Genomic DNA, 21,740 nt, shown 5'->3' with positions numbered 1-21,740 from the left:
CGCCTTCAGCATCAGCACGTAATCATCCTGAAGGTTGGCGGCTCTCGGACCTGTGCAAGGGGTAATGATAATCAGCGACTCAAGATAAGATTTATTGGTTTAACAAAGATCAAAGTTTTGAGTATTTTACCAAAGACGGCTTGCGCCATGTTTGAGATATGACGTTTCAAGCCATATAACTCTTGTTGCACAGTAGCCAGCTTGGCTTCAGCTTTCTCTGCTCGTTTTGTTGCAGCATCCTGGTCAGCTTGAGCCCTTTTTAAATCAGCTTTTAGTTTTTACATCTCAGCTAAGACCAGTTGATACTTCTCCTCCGACTTGGTTCGGGCATCTTGTTGATCAGATAAGTTTTTGTTCAAGTTGCCAAGTGCTGATTCAGTTTGAATAAGAGTTTCCTATTGAAGTACATGATAAGGGGCAAGTCTCAGAACTATTGCAAGCAATATCCCTCACACTTGGGGGCTAATGTATAATTTTTCAAACAAAATTATACAGCATCAAGACCCGGCTCATCTTTTTACTGATGACCCGGCCCTTGGGGGTTACTGGTCGACAGTTTTTTCAAAGTGATCAAGACCCGGCTCATCTTTTTACAGATGACCCGGCCCTTGGGGGTTATTGGTCGAAAGTTTTTCTAAGTGATCAAGACCCGGCTCATCTTTTTACTGATGAACCGGCCCTTGGGGGTTACTGGTCGAGAGTTTTTCTAAATAATCAAGTCCCGGTTCATCTTTTTACTGATGACCCGGCACTTGGGGGTTAATGGGGATAATATAATATATAACAAAGCTTACCTCGTGTTTATTTTTTAGCATCCGAAGCAAGCTTTTCTCCATCTCATAACTCGCCTCCAGGCGACTTGCAAAACCAGAGAAAAGTTATTTGAATTCCAGATGTTCATATTCAGAAAGCTTAGCCTTGGAGAGTCCAGACTCAGGAATGGTTTGAGAGGATGATGGCACATGCTTTGACAAAACCGTTGTGGCCAGTTTAGAGAAGCTGGTACCAGTGATAATTACAGCGTCCGGGTCTTCTGTTGTTGTCAATGGACTTGGCGGCTTGGGGGCATCCATTGTTTCCTTGGGCGAACTAGGAAGATCCATTTGATCCTCAGGCTCGTCTTGATCTGGGTTATCTTGGATCGGCGCTGACTCTTTGATGGGCTCTGAGATAATGATAGGAATTGACCCGCTGGTCTTCCTCTTCTTCGTCTGTGCCCTGAAAGAGGGGAGAGGCGCGTTAAAGGACTGAAAAATTATCACCCTCAGATTCAAAGTAAAATTATCAAAGGACTTACCCAGGGACACGAATCATTGGCGGAAGTGTCGACATTACTGAGTCGCCAGATGTAGGAGGAGAATTTTGCAAGAATTATACGTCAAAGATATAGGCGGGTTACAGATGCGACCCAAAGAAACATGAAGAAGTGTTGTTCATGGGTACCTCATTTTGTTTCCTCTTGTTCTTTGCTGGTAAGCCGGACACCAGATCACTGGAATGACTTCGGGTCTTCCGATTTGAAGTATGTTGTGCTTTCTTCAGAAGAAAATTTGGGTCCAAACAAGCATTTGGATGTGAGAAGGGAACTTTCCCACAAATTCGCCTGGCCGGCTTAGGTGGAGAAGGAGATGAATCGGAGGAAACAGAAATTACCTCTACAGAATCCTCCTGGCTTTCGTTGTCTTCATTCTATTCAAGAGAGGCAGAGACATAAATACAAAGTTAACAGTAGCGGATGGCGAGTGAAAGGAGGATAGGTTTTTACCTCTGAAGGTGCGTCGCCGACTTGAGATTCATCGGCTTCGGATGGCTCGGCCACAGCAGCTTCGCCCTTGCCCTTGGTTTTCTTCTTTGGGAGCGGCTTAGCTTGCTTCATGGCTGGCTTTTTGGGTTTCTTGGACCAAAATTTATCACCTTTCTGGAATGGCATATGTTATAAAAGGCCACAATTCGAATGAAACATAAGAAGTAAAGATAAAGGGCGGGTTAAAGTTGCTTACCTTGGGCGTTGGATTAATTTTGCAGAAGGGTTTGAGGCCGATTTGGCTGCATTTTCCCGCAGGCTCACCGGTCAGCTTCTTGATGATGGTGACAATATCGTTTTCCGTTAAAGCCATGTGGAAATAACATTGAGGATGATCTAAGGTGCCATCAAATGCGCACATTAACCCGTCCCTGTGACTCAAAGGGAGGATGCGCCATTCGACCCAGCAGCGGATCAAGTCGACCCCAGTAAGGCCGTTGTTTGTCAAAGATCTTAACTTGGACAATACTGGGATAAAATCTGATTCCTCCTCTTCGGTGAGCTTGTCCGGAAGCTTGAAATTCGTTGGAAGGCGATCTTCCCTATAGCCCAGAAGCTTGTTTTCGCCCGCAGGCGAGGTCTCTTGACAATAGAACCAAGACTCTCCCCAGCCTTTGGGATGGCTTGGCATGGCGAGTGAGGGAAACGGGCTATCCCTGCGGCGCTGAACATTTACACCGCCAAGTTCCAGGCTGGGGCCATTGTGAAATTCCGTTTGGCGATTTAAGTGGAAAAGTACCAGAATAAGGGAACTGAGGGTTCCATCCGCAGGTAAGCCTCACAGAACACTTGGAATTGGCATAGGTTACTTATCGAATTAGGCCCCAGATCCTAGAGGCGGACGTTCATGAAAGCCATGGCATCCCTAAGGAACTTCGATCCGGGCGGCTTAAAACCTCGCTCAAGGTGTTCGACAAAAACGACTATCTCCCCTTCTTTGGGGTTGGGGAGATCCTCTCTGAACCCGGTACGCCAACCGATAACATCCTGAGGGTCCAAATTGCCCATTTTCACATAATCTGCTAGTATGGTATCGTTGACTTTGGTAGGGAGCCGGTCACTTTTGAAGACGGTGCCCATGCTACAAAGGAGTAAAGTACGGGTGAATTTACACGCTTGAACATCTATCATAAGAGGTGAAATAAGTTCATTTGACTCGCCAGGTAATTTGTCCATGGACTGAGGAAAAATCTTGACCCGCCATATAAAGATCCGGGTCAAGTTGCTATGGCGACTTACGAAGTTTGGCTACTCACAAGAGTTGTGTCTTAAAATGTCGGAGACATTTGTTCAAAGTGGTGAAGTGTGAAGACTACAAACAGCTTTTACGCAATGAGCAGTAAACTATGGATCTCCTGGACAGCCGAAAATACATGAGGAAAATGGCTGGATACGGCAACTTACTACCAGGATAAGATGATGTTGTTCATTTGATGAAATATTGCTCTAAACACGCAAATCGAGGGCGGATAAGTGAAGGTATTAGAGACGTTAGCTATCTCGTCGTCATCAATACTAACCAATCAAGGATAGGTAACAGATATTCGCGAAGGCATCAAGAACATGGCAATGATGAAACTTCGAGAAGGGATGGGGATCTTCTCTTAAGTAGGCGGTGACCTAACCTGATGGGTTCGGCCGGAAGTGGTCGACGGCGACGAAGGCTTTTGGAGGAGCACGAAAGTCTCGGTCGAGCGCGTAGATCTTCGGCGGTGACGAAGTGCCTGGCAACAGCGAGGTGGTCGACAGTGGTGAGATAGTCCATGGCGGCGAGCAGCTCGGCCGCGGTAAGGTGCTTGACGGCGACGAGATCTTTGGGCGGCGCCAAAGTTTTCGGGCAACGACAGGAACTGCGGTCGGCGGCGGAGCTCTCGGAAGGCAATAAGGGTTCCTCACTGCGATAATGGGGAGGAGATTGACGAGACTGGTAGGTGGAATGCGCCAGTCCTGTCCCCCCCCCCCACCTATTTAACAGGGCAGGCACTGGAATCGAGGCGCCGTGAGCGGGAACCGCCGAAGGATAAAAGGATTCGCTATAATGGCGCTCCGAAAATTTTGGGATAACAATACCAAAGGATCCGTTAGGATTACGTCAGTCTTCCCGGAATTCAAGGGACAAGAAGATGCCAACGAGAAATGGTTTGGCGATTTAAGTTCTTCCACGACAGATGGCGGGTTAAAGTTTCTGACGTATAAAAAAGGATAAAGGATGAATCGCTTCTAACTGAGCGAGAATATTGGTGTGAAGAGAATTCAAGTCAATCTGGGGCCTAATGTTGGGGATATTACCTGTTAATAACCCGCCCTAGTTGGGCCGGGTCACCGAATCAGGCGATTCATCTGAGCATGGTTCGGACCTTGGCCTGGCAAGGCCGAAAGTTGTGTGGCGGTTTATAATTTCCGGAAGGTCTCCAAGCTTTAGAAGATGACGACTTGGAGATCGTAGAGGTCACGATTTGTAGGAAGGAAAGTACCCTTGTAAACCCTAGGGATTCGACCTGTATATAAAGGCGAGTCCCAGAGAAGCAGAGGGCAGGTTAGAAATCATCGAGTGCTAGGTTTTGCGAGTTACGCCCTCCTTGTAATCGAAACCACATCAATACAACTCAAAGCAGGACGTAGGCCTTTACCTCCTCACGAGGGGCCGAACCTGGGTAAATCGCCGTGTCTCTCCTGTTCAACCCCTTTGAGTCGCCACCAAGGTGCGATGGCTCCAGTACTAAGTCCTTTCACGAGGACATCTGCCGTGACAAAATCACGACATATATCCTGTTATTATTAGTGCTCACCTCTCACATCACAAAGAGAAGAAGTTATTAAAAACTTTGAGGAAGCACCGTGCGGCTATTGGATATACTCTTGATGATCTTAAGGGTATTAGTCCCACTCTATGTCAGCACAAGATTAAAACCGATCCTGATTCTAAACCAGTTGCTGATCATCAAAGGAGATTAAATCCTAGGATGCAAGAGGTCGTGAGAAAAAAAATATTAAAGCTTCTGGAAGCAGGAATCATTTATCATGTTGCTCATAGTGATTGGGTAAGTCCAGTACATTGCGTACCTAAGAAGGGAGGTATCACTGTCGTTCCTAATGATAAGAATGAACTAATCCCACAGAGGATTATTACTGGCTATAGGATGGTGATAGACTTCCCGAAACTGAACAAGGCAACCAGGAAAGACCATTATCCTTTGTCGTTTATCGACCAAATGCTAGAAAGGCTATCTAAACACACACACTTCTGCTTTCTAGACGGTTATTCAGGTTTCTCGCAAATACCTGTTGCACAATTTGATCAGGAGAAAACCACTTTCACCTGCCCCTTCGGTACCGTTGCTTATAGACGTATGCCTTTTGGCTTATGCAATGCACCTGCCACCTTTCAAAGATGTATGATGGTTATATTCTCTGACTTTTGTGAAAAGATTGTTGAGGTTTTCATGGATGATTTCTCCATTTACGGTTCTTCCTTTGATGATTGCCTCAGCAACCTTGATCGAGTCTTACAGAGATGCAAAGATACCAACCTCGTCTTGAACTCGGAGAAGTGCCACTTCATGGTTAATGAAGGCATCGTCTTAGGACGCAAAATCTCTGAGAAAGGCATTGAAGTTGATAAGGCTAAGGTTGATGCAATTGAGAAAATGCCTTGCCCCACAGATATCAGAGGTATACGAAGTTTCCTAGATCATGCTGGTTTCTATAGAAGGTTCATTAAAGACTTCTCTAAGATTTCTAGGCCTCTTACCAACCTCTTGCAGAAGGATGTTCCTTTTGTTTTTGATGAGGATTGTGAGGAAGCTTTCGAAATACTTAAGAAGGCCTTGATAACCGCACCTATTGTTCAACCACCTGATTGAAACTTGCCCTTTGAAATCATGTGCGATGTTAGTGATTATGTTGTTGGTGCTGTTCTAGGACAAAGAGTTCACAAGAAGTTCAATGTTATTCACTACGCTAGTAAAACTCTAGACAGTGCCCAAAGAAACTATGCCACTACGGAAAAGGAGTTTTTAGCAGTCGTGTTTGCATGTGAAAAGTTCAGATCTTATATAGTTGACTCCAAAGTCACTATTCACTCTGATCATGCTGCTATTAAGTACCTTATGGAGAAGAAGGACGCTAAGCCTAGGCTGATCAGATGGGTTCTCCTGCTACAGGAATTTGATTTGCACGTTGTTGACCGAAAGGGTGCTGATAACCCTATAGCAGATAACTTGTCCAGGCTAGAGAATGTCCTTGATGACCCACGACCTATTGATGACAGCTTTCCTGATGAGCAATTAAATGTCATCCGCACTTCACATAGTGCATCGTGGTATGCTGATTACGCAAACTATATCGTAGCCAAATACATACCACCCACTTTCACCTACCAACAAAAGAAGAAATTCTTCTTTGATTTGAGACACTAATTTTGGGATGATCCTCACATTTATAAGGAAGGAGTAGATGGTATTATTAGACGTTGTGTGCCTAAACATGAATAGGGACAGATCCTGCATAAGTGTCATTCCAAAGCCTACGGAGCACACCATGCTGGAGATAGAACTGCTCATAAGGTATTGCAATCAGGTTTCTATTGGCCCACTCTTTTCAAGGATGCCCGTAAGTTTGTATTGTCTTGTGATGAATCCCAAAGAATAGGGAACATCAGTAAGCGTCAGGAAATGCCTATGAACTATTCACTTGTCATTGAACCATTTGATGTCTGGGGCTTTGATTATATGGGACCCTTCCCGAGTTCCAATGGGCATACTCACATCTTAGTCGCTGTTGATTATGTCACTAAGTGGGTAGAAGCTATCCCCACTAGAAATGTTGATCATCACACCTCTATTAAGATGCTTAAAGAAGTCATTTTCCCAAGATTTGGAATCCCTAAGTATTTGATGACTGATAGCGGTTCACACTTCATTCATGGTGTTTTCCGCAAGATGCTTGCTAAGTATAATGTCAACCATAGAGTTGCATCTCCTTGTCATCCTCAGTCTAGTGATCAAGTGGAGTTGAGTAATAGGGAGATCAAATTGATCTTACAAAAGATTGTTAATAGATCTCGGAAGAATTGGTCTAGCAAACTTGATGATGCACTATGGGCTTATAGGACTGCTTATAAGAATCCCATGGGCATGTCACCGTATAAAATGGATTACGGTAAGGCCTGTCATTTACCTCTTGAGCTGGAACACAAAGCTTATTGGGCAATCAAAGAGCTCAACTTCGATTTCAAACTTGCCGGTGAGAAGCGGTTGTTTGATATCAGCTCATTAGATGAATGGAGGGCCCACGCATATGAGAATGCCAAGTTGTTCAAGGAAAAGGTTAAGAGATGGCACGATAAAAGAATACAAAAACTAGAGTTCAATGTAGGTGATTATGTCCTACTATACAATTCTCGCTTAATATTCTTCGCAGGCAAGCTTCTCTCTAAATGGGAAGGTCCTTACGTTGTCGAGGAAGTATATCGTTCCGGTGCCATCAAAATCAATAACATGGAAGGTAATTTTCCTAGAGTGGTAAATGGGCAAAGAATCGAGCATTATATCTGTGGTACTCCCATAAATGTTGAGACCAATATCATCAATATCATAACTCCAAAGGAGTACATAAGGGATATTTATCAGCCTGTTTCAGACCCTGAAAACGAAGAGGTATGTGTTTCGGTAAGTAATTGGACTCCGAAACTTTTCCAGTAGGAAATTTTCTCCGTTTTGGAATTTATGGAAAATAGAAAAATAAAAAGCAGTCCGGAGAGCGCATGAGGCGGACACAAGCTTAGTAGCCGCCACCTGCCCCCCTGGCGGCGGCTACAGGGCTTGTGGGCACCTCGTGTGCCTCCCGGACTCCGTTTTCTTGCGGAGCACTCCTTCTGATCCAGACAAAATCATTATATATACGCCCGAGGGTTTTGATCTCCGTATCATGCAGTTTTCCTCTGTTTTTGTTTCGAACCTGTTTCTGCCGCAGATCTAGGTCAAGATGTCTTCTCAAGATTCAGAGGGGGAGAGCTATGTGGCTGATTACCTTGCTAACCCCAAGGCCTATGGGGACTTGGAACCATATGGCTGGACCACTGACGAGGAAGGGGACTATGATCCCAAGGGGAAGGAACAAACAAGTTCCGACGAAGAGGAGGCTCCTCTACCTCAACCTGGACGCACTCATGTGGAGTTCAAGAAGTCAAGCCTCCCTGACCAAAGGAATAAGCCTAAGACCTTGTTTATCCCTTCTCGTTTCTTGCAGGAGAGTAAGCAGGAACTTTGTCATAGAGTGTTGAAGCTTGAGGAGGGAAATGACGATCTGAGGGAGCAGAACTTTCTACTCAAGTGGAAATTAGACAAGCTCAAGACTACTTCAACAACTCCACCACCATCACCACCAAAGGAAAGCAACTAAGCATTGGTATGGGCAACTCCCTTGGCTTTTGCCAAGCTTGGGGTGTTGCCCTGGTATCGTATCACATTTATATCTTTTGCTTTTACCTTTGTTTTAGTTCTTTCTTTTCAGTTTTTATTTCTTCTCTTAGTGGAATAAGTCTTTAGTGTTTAGTTTGAGTCTTTTACTTTGTGTCTCCCCCGATGTATTCGAGCTTGCGAGCTATATAATAAAAAGTATCTTAGTCAAGGGCTTTGTTTTGTGCCGTGATCAAAAGTATTAAAAGAACGATAGCATGAAAGATCATGAGATGATCTTATGGAAAGTGATAGCTTCACATATAACAAGTATGATGATTGAAACTTGTTGAGAATAGACCAACATAGACCCGAGTTATTGTTGCAATTAATAAGAAGTAATAAGGAAAGAGAGGTTCGCATATAAATATATCATCTTAGACACTTTCTATAATTGTGAGCACTCACCAAACTATTACATGCTTAGAAGTAGATGTTGGACAAGGAAGACAACATAATGAATTGTGTTTGCTTGGTTCCAAACAATGTTATATGTCTAGAGATCCCTTAGCATGTGACGATTGCTTCCACCTCATATTAGCCAAAACTCCCGCACCAAGTAGAGATACTACTTGTGCATCCATAAACCTTCAACCCAACTTTGCCATGAGAGTCCACCATACCTACCTATTGATTGAATAAGATCCCTCAAGTAAGTTGTCATCGGTGCAAGCAATAAAAATTGCTCTCTAATATGTATGATCTATTAGTGTGTGGAAAATAAGCTTTGTACGAACCTGTGATGAGGAAGACATAAAAGCGACAGACTGCATAATAAAGTTCTTTATCACAGGAGGCAATATAAAGTAACATTCCTCCGCACTAAGAGGACACGCATCCAAACCTAAAAAGCGCATGACAACCTCTACTTCCCTCTGCGAAGGGCTTATCTTGTACCTTTACTTTTTGCCCTTGAAAGAGTCATGGTGATCTTCACCAATTCTTTATTTTGCCTTTGTCATGGCTACCGTCACAAGCTAGGGAAAGATATATATTCATATATCAACTTGCAGATGAGTACTTATGCTTTATTATTGTTGACTTTACCCTTGAGGTAAATGGTTGGGAGGCAAAACTATAAGCCCCTATCTTTCTCTGTGTCCAGCTGAAACTTTGATACCATGAGTACCACGTGAGTTGTAACAATTGTCAAAAAAAAAGAGATGATTGACTATATGGGTTTGCTTTACAAGCTCTTATTTGACTCTTTCTGATGTTATGATAAATTGCAACTGCTTCAATGACTATGGACCGTTGTTGGCTACTTCTCGGTAAGATCTTTGCTTCATACTTTGCTTTGTGAAGGAATTGTTACTTTCCTATAAGAATCTTTATGATGTATTGCTATTCTATGTGTGATCATGATGCCCTCATGTCCGTATTATGTTTTACCGACACCTTCAGCAATAAACATGTGGACATGTTTATGGATCTTGGTTTTCGCTTTAGGACAAGCGAGGTCTAAGCTTGGGGGAGTTGATACGTCCATTTTGCATCATGCTTTAATGTTGATATTTATCGCTTTATGGTCTGTTGTATTACTTTGTGGTACCATACTTATGCCTTTTCTCTCTTATTTTGCAAGGTTTATTTGAAGAGGGAGAATACCGGCAGCTGGAATTCTGGACTGGAAAAGGAGCAAGCCTGAGTCCTCTATTCTGCGCAACTCCAAATGCCCTGAAAATCAACGTGGAATTTTTTGGGACTATATAAAAAAGACTGGGTGAAAGAAGTGCTAGAGGGGAGCTGCCAGGGGCCCACAAGCCTAGTAGCCGCCACCCCCTGGTGGCGGCTACAGGGCTTGTGGGCACCCTGGTGGCCCACTGGCCCCCCCTCTTTTGTTATATGAAGGGTTTCGTCCAGGAAAAAATCAGGGTGGAGCTTTTTCATGGATTCTCCGTCGCCACGAGGCGAAACTTGAGCAGAACCAATCTAGAGCTCCGGTAGGACGATCCTGCCGGGGAAACTTCCCTCCCGGAGGGGGAAATCGTCGCCATCGTCATCACCAACACTCCTCTCGTCGGAGGGGAGTCATCTCCATCAACATCTTCATCAGCACCATCTCCTCTCCAAACCCTAGTTCATCTCTTGTAACCAATCTCCGTCTCGCGACTCCGATTGGTACTTGTAAGGTTGCTAGTAGTGTTGATTACTCTTTGTAGTTGATGCTAGTTGGATTACTTGGTGGAAGAGTTTATGTTCAGATCCTTGATGCTACTCATTACACCTCTGATCATGATTATGATTATGCTTTGTGAGTAGTTACTTTTGTTCCTGAGGACATGGGATAAGTCATGCTGATAATAGTCATGTGAATTTGGTATTCGTTCGGTATTTTGAGAAGATGTATGTTGTCTTTTCCTCTAGTGGTGTTATGTGAACGTCGACTACATAACACTTCACCATCTTTGGGCCTAGAGGAAGGCATTGGGGAGTAGTAAGTAGATGATGGGTTGCTAGAGTGACAGAAGCTTAAACCCCAGTCTATGTGTTGCTTCGTAAGGGGCTGATTTGGATCCACTAGTTTAATGCTATGGTTAGACGTTGTCTTAATTCTTCTTTCGTAGTTGTGGATGCTTGCGAGAGGGGTTAATCATAAGTGGGATGCTTGTCCAAGTAATGGCAGTACCCAAGCGTTGGTCCACCCACATATCAAACTATCAAAGTAACGAACGTGAATCACATGAACATGATGAAACTAGCATGACAGAAATTCCCGTGTGTCCTTGGGAGCGTTTTTTCTCCTATAAGAATTTGTCCAGGCTTGTCCCTTGCTACAAAAGGGATTGGGCCACTTTGCTGCACTGTTGCTACTACTTGTTACTTGTTACTTTTCACCTGCTTCGTTTCACCTCACTACACCATCACTTGTTACCGCTACTTTCAGTGCTTGCAGTTATTACCTTGCTGAAAACTGTTTATCACAGCCTTCTGCTCCTCGTTGGGTTCGACACTCTTACTTATCGAAAGGACTACGACTGATTCCCTATACTTGTGGGCCATCAGTCATCACATCACGACCTCGGGCTTTGTTATGTTCCATCTGGAACCCCGCATCCCTCACCTCCTCTTCAGAGAATCGTGACGTTAAGATATCGTTCTTCTCTGGTATAACTTGTGGAATGTCATATGTTCGAGACTCATCGACGACGAGATCATGTTCATCTGATGCCCCGAACGTAGATTTGTAGTATTTGGAGACATAGCTTTTGAGCTTCGTCTCACCTTCAATCTGCCCCTCATCTTGTTGGAGGCTAAAAATACACTTCTTCCTTTGACATCCATTGGTGACCAGTTGGAAGTACCGTGTATTATTGTCACCCTTCAAGGTGAAGTTAACTTTTGATATTCGGTAATATTTGATTTCCTCTTCTTGCAAGAAATGTGAAATCTTCCCATTGGGTTGATTTTTAATTCAATCTCTTAGGGTGACAAGTTACGAGTCTCAGTAATGGTTGAAAGGTGTTGTTTTTCTTTTTTGTGTAAACCGTTGTTGTGCTTCGTCCATCCAGAGAGATGTTTCCTTGTTGCCTTTATGAATAGGAGTCGACCATCGGAGGGCTTGTCCTATACATTCTTAATTGTGTCTACAAAGCCATGTCGTTGTAACCATCCGAATTCAAATTTAAAAGGGCGTCGAATATATGTGTTTGTAGAGTTAGAATCAAGAATGAAAGATGCATGGTGTAAAATTGTCTCAACACGCTCTACGCTCACATAGTTACTAGTGGAAATTTCGACTCCCATTCGGTATACATTAGTACCCTATCAAGCTTTTCGTATGTCACGGCAGAATGGGTATTGACCCAAGTGAATTGAGCCCGATATATTGACTTCCCAAAGAATTAAACTGTCAATCAAAATATTCAGGAACAGCCAGTGTGTATCAAAGTGGTAATTATTTATCTCTTCCTGATACCTTAGGATATTTAATTCCCCACCAATAAGCATTGAATGTGAGTTATCCTTAGCCAAGTTTACCAATTCGCGAAGGAAAGCAAATTTCATTTTTCTTGGGTAGCTCCCTAGACTTCGCTTCTTGGGCAGCTCCATAGACTGCGACCAGACTTCATGAAAAATTATCAGCTTTGTTTTAAATATGAACTGTGATGTAAAATTCACCTGTTGAAATGGCTAACAAATCCATGATACTAATCGTAATCCCAAGTAAGATTTCTTGACCTTCCACGTGCTGGTAAACTATCCATGTGTCGGGGGGATAACCCCGGGGTAGGCTCATCGAGCCTATTCCTTCGTTTCCAGCCCAATGGACATGGACGTATGAAGATTCCCAAGGCCCAAGTCTTCTGCCGGCTAGGCATCACCTGCCGGCTAGAGGACGAGGCGGCCACCTTTCTGGCCGGCCAGGCAACCCCTGCCGGCTAGAATCCTGGCGGCCTCCTCTTCGGAGCCGGCCTGGTCCCGCCAGCCGGGCTGGGGAGGAGGAGGCCACACTTAAGCCGGCTGGCCAAGCAGGCTAGCCAGCTGAGGATCACAAGTCACATCAGATCGTAGGTCAGGAAGAGACCTCACGATTAAAGGTAGCTACGCGTCAGCAAAGGTACTGGATCAGGGCGCCCGGCAGGTACGAGCATCGGCGGCCACGCCGCTGACCTACTCCGGCTCTGATCCATCGCCTAGCATAGTGTCGGACCGCCACACTCCCACTCCATTACTGCACTCGGCGTGGGGAACATTGGAGGCGGTCGTACTACCTGCCCATGAAGAATCTCGCGGGGCGACGCTTGACGTACAACGCGTGCTGAGCGTCAACCTTACGCGAGAGCCTCATTGGCCAGCCGGCGGGTCCCACACGCAATCGAGACCATGCAGCCAGCGGGCCCCCCATCGACAAGACAAGACCCTTGTGGGCCCCTGGCTAGCCGGTGAAGCTGCCAGCCGGGTCCCACACTTGTACCCTTTATCCATATTGTAGGCCGGCAGGTTCGTCTATAAAACCCCCCGGTCTCCCTCCATGCCAGGGGCCAATCTATCACCAGTCATTCAACACTACACATTCACCAACCACCGAGAGAGAGGTAGAGACGAGCCGGTTGCTCCCATCTTCCTCCTCCCAACACAGCTCGAGGAGCGACATTGTACTCTGTTCCTATACATCAAACACTCCGGCAGGATTAGGGGTATTATCTCTACGGAGAGCCCTGAACCTGGGTACATCGTGCGTCCCATGTGTGTACCAACCTCGTTCCCAGCGTCCACCTTTGTCCCTTCGGTTCTCACCGACTTTAGCCTACCTATGGCATATGTTGTGAGTATTCACCGACACCATGGGTAATCAAAACCATCTGATAACTGACTGAGGACATTCGCACGGGAGTCACATTTCCCAGGCTCCGACATTGCCGCAAAATCCATCCCATATTGCCTCACACAATCATTGACGTGTTTATATTTAGCCAAGTCTGAAAGAGCTCTGCTATTCCAAAGCATATGCCTCTCATGTGGGAACATGGCTTTGTGTGAAGATCCTCGCCTTCTTAGGTGGTTTTTGTTTCTTCTTGAAGGAATGGGATTTAGATTTATGCACGAAGGCTGTTAGACCTCAAAATGGGAAGAAAAAATTACTTCTTCGGCTTCTGCATCAACTAGGGATGCACACGACCTTTTAAGCATGAGTACTAGGATTTTTAATCTTGGTTATGCACCAAGTGTCTCAAGGATAAATACATAAGCGTGAGGATAGTCTAGTCCTACAAAATAAATAGGAACATGAATTCGCCTTCGTGGGGATTTGAACCCAGGTGTTGGGTTTGTACATCCACTTTGCTTACATATATGTCATACAAGGAGAGCCATAACAACGGGTGAGGTGATATTTGCTGCGTACCGGAAGCTGTTCCATTGCAATGATGCGCTTGAAGCGGAATTACATGCTGTTCTGGAGGGTATTAAGCTCACCACTGAACATTCAGATGCTACAATTATGGTTCAATCGGATTGTGTTGTTGCTATCAACGCACTAACTGATGCTTCGTTGGATAAATCAGCCTATGGCCATATGATCCAAGAGATCAAGTTTCTTTTAAGTGATAGGGTTTTTATTCCTGTAAAAGTTTCCCGCGATCAAAATAGAGTTGCAGACTGTTTAGCGAATTATGGGCGATGTGGGGATAGTACAGCTTGTTGGCTGGGCCACTCTCCTCCTTGTGCCAGTGATCTCGTTGTTGAGGATTGTAACTCTGTTATGTTAGAATAAAAACCTATGACTTCCATAAAAAAAACAATTTCCTTGGCCAAATAACTAGTAAACACATTGAATCTTTATTATATAATTTGGATCTCATCTCAAACTATAAAGCCTTACTACATAGTACAACCACCAGGTCCGCCATAATAAAACATTTCACCTACAGATAGAATGGCTCCATAGCACTTTTTGTGGGAGATAGAAGGAATAAGGCCCCCGGGCCATGGATCAATTTTGTAGCCCCTACCAGTGTCATCCACAAATCTGACGTCTCGAACAGTTGCAGAATGTATCCCAGGCCAGTGGCCACTGCCCATTGCAGGACTAGCACTCCCGGAATCAGAGAAGGTGTAACCACCCCACTGTACAGAATTTGCATGGTCTGCCAAATTATTAAAGATACTTTGTGGCCAGAATCCAACAGCTCTAAGGCTTTGATTATCATAACCAAAGTACAACCACCAGTCACCATCATTTTTCTTCTGCAAGATAAACAACGGTAACTAAAACTTATTCCAGTAACTAGCAATACAAATGACTATGTAAAATCAGAGAGTCAATTAGTGATGTCATCATCTATGCATACTTTTTTTGGACCACACATACCCCTTAGATTAAAAACTATTCCGGTAATAAATGATATTTAGTGCTTTCATCGGGTTTTTAACTACTTACCTTGAATATCTTGATGGTGATCTTAAGTTTTCCGTTTTGGGGGTCTAGAGTGTCTCCTGGAGTGATAGGGGCATTTTGTACTGGCACAAAACCATCGCATTTCAAGTCATAGCATCCAGTCGACTTATACCCATCAGCCTGTCATGCAACAAAAGATCATAAAATTGTATGTGTATTGCTAAGAAATTTTAACCCCAAATTTCCAAAATTTTAAACACAAGAAAAAACTAAGGAATACAAAAAGTTAAACCATGTACCGTCCATAGTGTAAAGAAGTGTGTTTTGCTGTCACCATATTCGGATGGGCTAACCTGCATAAGAGTAAAAAAACAGTTGCTAAAAAGGTACTTCCTCGATCAAATATTGAACTGCAAAAACTTGTTATATTTCGATAAGGGGAAGTAGCTATAAAGTTTTTGCATAAATAGAATACGTTGAACTGAAAAGAAAAAGAATGTGCAATCGTTAGTGAAAAGAAAATCCATGCATTCCAAATAGGTTATGTTGGAGTAATCATCGAGGAACTTACTTACCGTCCATCCAGCTACTGCAGCATTGTGACTACTGAAATCCTTCCCTCGACCGACCACACACATGTGTGATGAGCTTATTTGGTTATTGACAGTTTTTATACCATAGACATCCAATGTTGACATGCCACCGAAAAGAACAGAGTCCGTGAAGTACTCGATTAGAGCATACTGTAGGAAGGCAAGATACGAGTTAATAATACACTTCACACTACAATACTTATAATACATTGGTAAATCGGAAGCTTTCTAAATCAAATCGGAAGCATTAATTTAGTTGATATCTAATTCAATTTACGAGCTCTATACTAAATTGACGTTCGATCTGGGAGCAAACCCCCAACGAACGAATCGTTCGATCTGGGACGGATCCTCCAGTGAACAAAAACATTCGCTGGGAGGAACTCCCAAGCGCGAACAAATACGGCCCAACAGATATTTCTTGACGGACCTTCTTCCCAAAAGCATCATTGATTGTACATAATTAAATAAATAAGCAAAACCCCAAAAAAACAGTAAGAAAAAATGGGGAAAAGCCATCTGGTTGGATGTGTATTTGAACATAAAGTTGCCATACCTAAAAAATACCACACATCAAACTTTACAAAAAAAATCCCATGCATTAGAAAATAAAAATTCGCCACATCGGAAAAAAAAAAGCTTAAGATTTAAGTTCAAATGTGAACTCGCCATCATTTCACCAAAAGATGATGGCAAAAAAGGATATTATGAAAATAGTCTTATGAAAACAATTTTGCCATAGGATTTTCAAAAAATATTTTTTCTCTTGTTTAAAACAGGATTTTGCCATGGTTTGTTAAACGAATGTATATAAATAGAAATTTCACATGGCAAGTTCGAACAAAAATTATCATGTTCCAAACAAATGAATGGATAAAAATTTCCATGGTCAAACAAAAAAAACTATGTTGCTCAAAAAATAAAATTTCCATGTTTTAAATTAAAATTTAATTGTTCCAAAAATACAAAAATAATAATGGCAATGGGTCAGAAAATATGTAAATTTGCTAGATGACTAGTATATACATTTGATATGTCAGAATTTGAAATTCATACAATTATTTTTTAATTTGTTATGGTGATTATACAACTTGCAATGTTTGGAAACCACAAAAATGGTCTTGCATTTGAAAATTTGAGCATATATGAATTTGCCATCTAATGAATATGGGAATAGTACAAAGTTTGCCAACAATCTGCAAATTACAGAAATGAACAAATCATCTGCATCTAAATAGGCATGACCCGAACACATGTTGGCATCTGTACTGCGTGGATAGACGATCATGGAGTGTCGAATAGGTGGCGGTGGATGACCAGCGCGACCACGTTGGCGGCGGCCGGCGCGGTGATCATGAGCACCTAGGCGGTGGCATCACGCAATAGACGGTAGCGCCCGATGGTGCCGTCGTGGAGCCAGGGTTGATAACCAGTCGCACCACGTTGCATTACTTCGTCCACGGAGCCAGGGTTGATAACCAGTCGCAGCTTCCCCACCCCAACCCCTCACCCCCGCCGCAGTGCATTCCCCGTTCCCGCACCAGATACCTCCCCCGCCGCAGCTCCTACACCGTCGCCTCCCCATCCCATGGTGAATCGTCGGAATCGGGAAGGTCACCGCGGCACCGCCTAGGAACAGAGGAAGTCGCAGTCTCCCTCTAAGGATAACACGAGGAGGAAATAAAAATCATCGAACGATCTCTCTGATGATGTGTCCCCCCGCGCCTACTTCAAGATTAGTGCAACAGATTCGATGGCAGCGAGCACGTTTGCGAGAGTGCTGAAAACTGATGTCAGGTTTTTAGCATTTTAGTTAATTTATTTTGTCAAATTTTTTGAGAATTTTTTTTTTCATTTCATACAATGGCTTTGCTTTGTCACCCCCTTTGAATGATTCACGGATCTCAAACCCACTTGACTAAGAAAGGAGATTAAATATTCCATAATTAGCGTTGTTATCGCCTGGGCTCGAACAAACTAACCATGAACTACCGGCCATGCTGGACACCGGCCAAAAATTCCTTCTCCGCCGGCAAGTACAATTAGGGGCAGCCATCTCTTATTTCCCCGTTTGGAATTTTGTGTTGCGTCTTACTGACTACATGAAGTGCTTCTCATTTTAGATGTACCCTGCGAATCCCGTGAAATTTGAGAATCAGTTTCTGCTTTGTGCTGATTGCAGCGGCGTTATTAACCTTTTTTCAAATATGATTAGATAAGGAATGGATCAGACGTTGGTTGTGTGTAAAACTAGCGCATGCATACATGTGTTCTGGAATCGGGCCGCCGGGACCAACAAAAAGATCCGGTCAACCCAGTTCTCTTGGGGCGGAGCAGAATACAGATAGTTCTAGTATTTATTTCCTTCGTTTTTAAATATAAGTTTTTTTAAGATACCACTATGAACTACTCCTTCCGTTCCTAAATATAAGTCTTTTAAGAGGTTTCACTAAAGGACTACATACGGATGTATATAGACATACTTTAGAGTATAGATTCATCAATTTTGCTCCGTATATAGCCCTTTAGTAAAATATCTAAAAAGACTTATATTTAGGAACGGAGAAAGTACATATCGATATATATAAATATAATTTAAAATATAAATTCATTTATTTTATTTCATATATAGTCTTTTCATGAAATCTTTAAAAATATTGTATTTAGAAACAGAGGGAGTACAATTAATTAAAGAGCAAACACCCTTGTACGGAAAGCAGGAAGAGTAGCAAATGAGAGAGAATGCCTTTCGCGAGAAAAGAAAGAGAATGCAAAAAATAAATCTCACCTATACGATGAAAACAGAGAAATGACGCAAAGACCATCTTCTCATTTGTTTGTAAATCAAAATAAAATATGGGATTTGATTAAGTCAATGCAAGGTCTGTGGAAGTGTTTCCCTTGTGTGATGAGTAATTGGGCCATATGTGATGCATCAAATCTAGCAATAAAATAGACAACCTTTTACTTACATGGTCGACTCCACTGTTAGTTGCAGCTTTTCTGGGTAGCCAGCTACTATTCCAGGATGATTGTTGCCTCATTTGATTTGTATTCTCATCGTATGCGTTAGGCAACGACGATGATATTGCAATGACTCGGGATAAACAAACAATCAGGAATAGCATAAATGGTGGAAGGCGCATAGCCTGTTGCATTTTGCAACAGGTGTTGCGCTCAACGAAAAAGTATTGTGAGGAAATTTCTAAAGCGAAGGTTTTGCATGATTTGGTTTTTAGAAACGTGCATATATATAGACTCACCAATACTAGAGAATCTAGAAATAATTTATTATATTGTGTCGAATGGTAGGTGGTGGTTGGTAACCATTTATGGTTGGCATATACTGTCAAATAATTTATTTATTATTTTCTATTTTCTGTAGATTCCAATATCTCAAGTTATAAATTTCCTCTCTATATACATATTTTCATTGTTAGATTTATGGTTGGTATATACTCCTTCCGTCTCAAATTAGTTGTCTAAGATTTGTTAGATATATCTGCATTTGTTGTTTAAAATTTGTCTAGATACAGACAACTAATTTAGGACGAACGTAATATTTTTAATAGAAAAATTTTGTATTTTCTATTAAAAATATTATGATAGGGTTATAAATACGTTGTCCAATGAATGAGACAGGCCTTTTGACACGATCTCCGAGGAATGATGATGGTGTAATACACCAGGGATGACACATCGGCTAGGTTCCAGGAAGTAGTCCATGGGCCAACGCAGTGCAAGAGGAGCATGTCTTACGCGACGCCTTCATCGACAGTTAAAGACCACTAAAAAGACGTCACCTTGGGCTCGGCCCATTTCTTTTAACCTTTAAAAAATGTTGTGTGTGCGAGATTGGAATGCAGTAACCAACTCGGTTGCCTAACCTGCTATACTTACTACTCCCTCCGTTCCTAAATATGTTTTTCTAAGAATTTCATTAATGAACTACATACGGATGTATATAGACATATTTTAGGGTATAGATTCACTCATTTTACTCCGTATGTAGACATCTAGTGAAATATCTTAAAAGACTTATATTTAGGTACGGAGGGAGTAATAGTTATGTTTCCTTTTATGTCTGTGCCTCGTGGACTTTTTTTATTTGGCCTTTTTCATTGGTTTTTCAATCAGGTTTTTATTTTATGTTTGTTGCTTTGTTTTTCTTGTTACTTTTTATTCTTTCTTTTTCTTTTTAAAAATTGCATGAAATCTTTCAAATCCTAAACTTTATTCAAATCGTGAACTTTTTTCAAATTCATGAACTTTTTAGTCTTTTTCATTAAGTTTTTTTCTTAAAGTCGATGAACTTTTGCCAATATTGTAAGTTATTTTCAAAATCCATGAACTTTTTTTATCAAGTTGATGAACTTTTCTCAAATCTGTGAACTTCCTTAAAAATATGGTGAACTTTTTTCATGATTGATGTTTTTTCTGAATTCGTGAAGATTTCCCCAAAATTGATGAACATTTTTCAAATTTGTCAGCTTTTAAAAAATGAACTTTTTTAACTTTTTTTGAATTCATAATTTTTAAACTCAAAATTGATGGAATGTTTTCAATTTCATGAATTGTTTTTTCAGTTTGATGAACTTTTTCAAACTCATGATTTCTTTCTCTTTCAATTTTGTGATTTTCTCGAATTCGTGAACTATTTTCACGAGCCAACGGTCAACGATCATTGGTGAAGGATCCGAGTGGTGAGCGGACAATAGTTCCACCTATCAATTGTAAGCGGTCAAAAATCATCTAATCAAAATGTCTAGCGAGTCTCGATCATTTGAAATTAGTGATCGATCGACAAAACTGTTACACCAAAGCTAAAATGGCTTAATAGATGAGGCCCACTTTGTTGGCTAGCGGGCACGAGATGAAGAACTCGACAGTGAAGGCGCATAATAGGTGCTTCAGGCAAGAGGGGCTTCTTGGAGTACAAGCCAAGGAACCCTTGGCACGAGCTCGGTTACGAAGCTTGTAAACCACAGCTCTCGCTCCCTTTATAAGGCGAGGGGAACGGGCATGGTTCCCCCATGTTTGGTTTTGATAATTAACGACAATCTCTATGTACTAATGGTTCCTTTAAGTTATACTTTAAGAGTTTCTCCATAGGCATGTCTTGAAGACCATATGTTGGTTTCAAGGTTAAAAAAGGAGATTATGTGTTGACCAAGATATCATTTAAGGAGTTATTAAAGTATTGTTCATGTGAGAGCTGAGCATATTGCAAGCATGTCTTGAAGAAGTTTGTGTGAACATTCATATTGACTTTCAAGACATCATCTTAATGAAGAGAGAAGATAAGATGCATGATTGATCATGCCAAAGTGCAAACGATGGATTCAAGTTGATATACACACAAAGCGTAGAAGATGTACCGAGTGGGATCACATGATCCCATGATATGGTAAGCATTGATGACTCTTTGTGATCTAACCCATGATCTATTTGTTTGGATTTTGGTTGTGGGTTATGTAGTTTTCCATGGGCTTGCTGTTGAGGAACGTCGCATGGGAAACAAAAAATTTCCTACGCGCACGAAGACCTATCATGGTGATGTACATCTACCAGAGGGGATGAGTGATCTACGTACCCTTGTAGATCGTACAGCAGAAGCGTTAGTGAACGCGGTTGATGTAGTGGAACGTCTTCACGTCCCTCGATCCGCCCCGCGAACTATCCCGCGAACAGTCCCACGATCTAGTGCCGAACGGACGGCACCTCCGCGTTCAGCACACGTACAACTCGACGATGATCTCGGCCTTCTTGATCCAGCAAGAGAGACGGAGAGGTAGAAGAGTTCTCCGGCAGCGTGAAGGCGCTCCGGAGGTTGGTGATGATCTTGTCTCAGCAGGGCTCCGCCCGAGCTCCGCAGAAACGCGATCTAGAGGTGAAACCGTGGAGATATGTGGTCGGGCTGCCGTGGCAAAGTTGTGTCAAATCAGCCCTAAAACCCCACTATATATAGGAGGAGGAGGGGGAGACCTGCCTTGGGGTCCAAGGACTCCCAAGGGGGTCGGCTGAGCCAAGGGGGAAGGCCTCCC

General features: G+C 42.6%; 1 protein-coding gene across 1 annotated transcript; it reads right to left on the bottom strand.

Annotated features, from left to right (window-relative positions):
• Nucleotides 1-14,531: 14,531 nt before the first annotated feature.
• Nucleotides 14,532-18,930, bottom strand: LOC123440473. The gene is made up of 5 exons (XM_045117039.1): nt 18,669-18,930; nt 15,679-15,846; nt 15,403-15,456; nt 15,146-15,283; nt 14,532-14,952 (listed from the first exon to the last, which is right to left on the bottom strand). Exons 1-5 carry the CDS (start codon nt 18,852-18,854, stop codon nt 14,587-14,589), a joined length of 912 nt encoding a protein of 303 aa, XP_044972974.1. The 5' UTR covers nt 18,855-18,930; the 3' UTR covers nt 14,532-14,586.
• Nucleotides 18,931-21,740: the final 2,810 nt, after the last annotated feature.

The sequence above is a fragment of the Hordeum vulgare genome, chromosome 3H (genome assembly GCF_904849725.1).
Source record: "Hordeum vulgare subsp. vulgare chromosome 3H, MorexV3_pseudomolecules_assembly, whole genome shotgun sequence".
Taxonomy (NCBI): domain Eukaryota; kingdom Viridiplantae; phylum Streptophyta; class Magnoliopsida; order Poales; family Poaceae; genus Hordeum; species Hordeum vulgare.
This window is presented reverse-complemented; position numbering and strand designations above follow the sequence as displayed.

What these genes read in the sequence shown, in the direction of transcription:
- LOC123440473 (XM_045117039.1), bottom strand. Translation starts at nt 18,854, where the DNA reads ATGCAACAGGCTATGCGCCTTCCACCATTTATGCTATTCCTGATTGTT. An exon ending in ACTTCTTTACACTATGGACG is followed by an intron (nt 15,284 to 15,402) that starts GTACATGGTTTA and finishes GTTGCATGACAG; the next exon opens with GCTGATGGGTATAAGTCGAC. An exon ending in TCACCATCAAGATATTCAAG is followed by an intron (nt 14,953 to 15,145) that starts GTAAGTAGTTAA and finishes TTTATCTTGCAG; the next exon opens with AAGAAAAATGATGGTGACTG.